Genomic DNA, 3,318 nt, shown 5'->3' with positions numbered 1-3,318 from the left:
TATATATATAAGTGTAAATATATAAATATATAAATATATGTGTGTGGGGGGGGGGCGGTAGTGTGTTTGTTATATCTATCCATATATATAAACATTTTAGAATCAATAGAATGAAATACAAAAACATACTACAACACCGCTCTTAACATACGCAAATATAATATCGTACCCACATTGAGTCACTTACCTTCCTGCACTTGGCAGATCACAGATATTATGTATCGCCTTGAGCGCTCGCAATGTCGAGTTTGGATTGATGCGTGATGATGGTTTCGGCACACCGTTGTCAGATAGAATTCGAACAAAGCCAGCTATGAATTCATCGCCTGTCATTGGTTTTTCCCAAGCACGGGCCTGGCCTAATCTGTGCTCTTGGTACTTCAGCTCACGTCGTTGCTTAAGCTGTCTACTCAGTGACTTATAAAATTGTGGACTTTTCTTTTCTCTAGGAGGATCTGGCTTCATTTCACTGGCAAACTTTTCATTACTAATAGTATCGGAAGCCGGATGTGTGGATTTTTCAGTACTGCCATCAACTAGTGCCTGCGCAGGTGAGTCAGTACTGCTTTCTCCTGTACTATAACTTCGTGTTTGTTGAGTTTTCAGTATTGAACAGGTTCTGATAGGCCTTCCCGCGTGTATATGCGAGAATGTGGGTCTCCCTCGCATACTCGCGAGATTCATTTCTTCTGTGGCACTAGCTGCCGGACTATACCGCATTGATCGCGGTACTGATATGCTGGGACCATGTGAACGCATATACCTAAATGTGGTGTCTTTGATACATGACTTCTCACTATGCGCTATATCTACTCCCCTTGTTCGCTGTGTCAGACTAGCGCTTATAGCGTACCGGTCAGCATTGCTGGGTGACAAGAATGAACCAGATTTGTTTGACCCTAACTGCCTTATATGGGTGTGTGTAATGTTTAGACTTTGTGTTTCCTTATTACTATAGCGACACGATGGCCTACTGTTGGGTATCTTCAGCGGCGTACATGCAGTCATGTACATTCGAATAGACGGGGCTGATCGAGAAGCAGTCAAACGCGTACCTCCTTCCGCACGCCTATTCACAGAGTTTATATCAGAATAGATGGACAGCCGAGAAGATAAATCATTCTTGCACGGCTCTATTTTTCTATTGCACCCAGTGTGGACCTGACTATTCCTGGGCGAGCATATATTCTTATATCCATTCGAATTTGGAGTATAGCGCGGTTGCCGGTGTAGTGATACATTGCTGTGTAATTGCGCGTACATGTGACTGTGTAACGTCCAGCAAGTACGCTTCCTCGATAGATTCAGCACATCTATAGAGTGCGGGCGACCACGCCAGCATCGGACATGACTCATATGGCCAATTGATCTAAAACGGCGCTTAACATTTGGTCAGTTTTGCGATATTGACATATATATGTTTATATATAAAAGATACTCTAATCATGGCCGATAATTCCAAAGTATGCCTGTGCGCAGAATCTGCACATATATTCTATCCAGGTATGTATCATACAAAGATGCTACTATCGCAACGTATGCTGTTGCTTGTGTTTAGAATACACGCCTTTCGATTCTAGTTTTACTATACCTTTTAAAACAGACTATGGTCGTTTTTTAATTAAAATATAATGGGTGTGCGTATCTCTCTCCTCAGAGAACCCCCCAAAAATGAACACACAATAGATACATATTAGTGCAAATATAAATGTCAAGGTGTCAAGGTGTCACACGCGAGTGCAGTACCGAACATTAACTAGATACTAATACGAAAATAAAAATATCTGAACTTCTGAACTTCCTCCGAGTCTGGGGCTCTACTAGAGCTTGAGCCTTGGCCCTGGAGTCCTGGACCCACCTGCTGGGGGCAGCAAGGGGGGGTTCTGACCGCCAGCTGTTTTTTGAATGTTTTTTTTTTCAAAAACAAATGCTCTTTCTGTTCACTATATCAACTGCACATAGAAATGTAATAATGTATGTATTATCGAATTGATATAAGATCAGGCTTTTATTTACCATATTTACATATATTGTTACTGTTTTTTAAAGCCATATGAAAGCGTCACTGGTCACAGTCAGGGTTAACCTTGCCGTTTAGAAGGTGTTTGGACGGTGGTGTTGTTGCGGTCCATCCAAGGTTTATCATTACAGATGTTCAGACAACGGACAATGCCTACTTATATTACTTGAACTATAGGAGGGAAGTCAATACACGTATACATACATATTGGCATTCACGTATACCAAACAGTACATATATACCGAAGTACACATATATACAGCTATATATACACTTCTATATATATATATATATATATATATGTACTTCAAAATGGGTCCAACAAGTTTAAGGCATGGGGGGACGCATTCTAACTCAAGTCTGGCACGTCACAGCCACTACCAACCGTCACGGAGGACTCGATTAATGTCAAAATTCTCCAGTATTGGACCTAGATTCAGGAGGCACATTACCTTTGCTAACGATGATAACATAGAGAGGATAGATAACACATATGCCGGGCATGAATACGATCGCACAAGTGTGCGTACGCATCTCAAGGATTTTGACGACTTCAAACGGTGTATAGTAGATGTGATCATATACAAGAAGGAAGAAATGAATCTTACACTGGACCCCAATTGGTATCAATCGGCCGCAGGCAAAGGGTTTTCCGGCCGGAAGATTAGTAATGTAGACATATCTAGAAGTCCGTTGACCACGGGCGTAGGTCAAAATAGTAAGCTCAACATATTGGCGGCGTCGACGCCTCGCGATGATGTCGATATCGAAAGGGTAGGTTATGTGTCTATGCGGTAGAAATATCATATGAGTGAGGCATTCGTACATGTATGATTGTCTGCATGTCTGCAATGTGGAATGTTCTCTATACGGCAAGGGCGCACACTGTCCCTGCAACTTTTTCTGTAAATACACTGTTTCATCTCTCCATTTCTATAACATTCATATATATATATATATATATATATATATATACATAAATGTACATATATATATATATAAATATATATATATATATATATATATATATATATATATATATATATATATATATATGTATGTATGTATGTATGTATGTATGGATATATATATATATATATATATATATATATATATATATATATATATATCTATATATATATATATATATATATATGTATATATATATATATATATATATATATATATATACGCGCGTGTGTGTGTGTGCGCTTACATATATTATGTATAATATATATATATATATATATATATATATATATATATATATATATATATATATATATATGTGTGTGGTG

At 38.4% G+C, this 3,318-nt stretch overlaps 2 protein-coding genes across 2 annotated transcripts in view; one reads left to right on the top strand and one right to left on the bottom strand.

Moving 5' to 3' along the window:
- SARC_06845 (hypothetical protein) overlaps positions 1–1,277 on the bottom strand; it is a 9,824-nt gene extending 8,547 nt beyond the window's left edge. Inside the window, exon 1 of the mRNA XM_014299235.1 lies at positions 188–1,277. Coding sequence (XP_014154710.1) covers positions 188–1,263 — 1,076 coding nt within the window. The 5' untranslated portion in view covers positions 1,264–1,277. The remainder of the gene's footprint in view (positions 1–187) is intronic.
- A 924-nt stretch (positions 1,278–2,201) lies between these two features.
- Positions 2,202–2,949, top strand: SARC_06844 (hypothetical protein). Its single transcript, XM_014299234.1, has one exon. It carries the CDS (start codon positions 2,321–2,323, stop codon positions 2,816–2,818), a length of 498 nt encoding a protein of 165 aa, XP_014154709.1. The 5' UTR covers positions 2,202–2,320; the 3' UTR covers positions 2,819–2,949.
- The last annotated feature ends 369 nt before the right edge of the window (positions 2,950–3,318 follow it).

Source organism: Sphaeroforma arctica (genome assembly GCF_001186125.1).
Source record: "Sphaeroforma arctica JP610 unplaced genomic scaffold supercont1.509, whole genome shotgun sequence".
Lineage (NCBI taxonomy): Eukaryota > Ichthyosporea > Ichthyophonida > Sphaeroforma > Sphaeroforma arctica.
The sequence above is the reverse complement of the archived record's forward strand: the minus strand, read 5'-3'. Positions and strand labels throughout refer to the sequence as shown.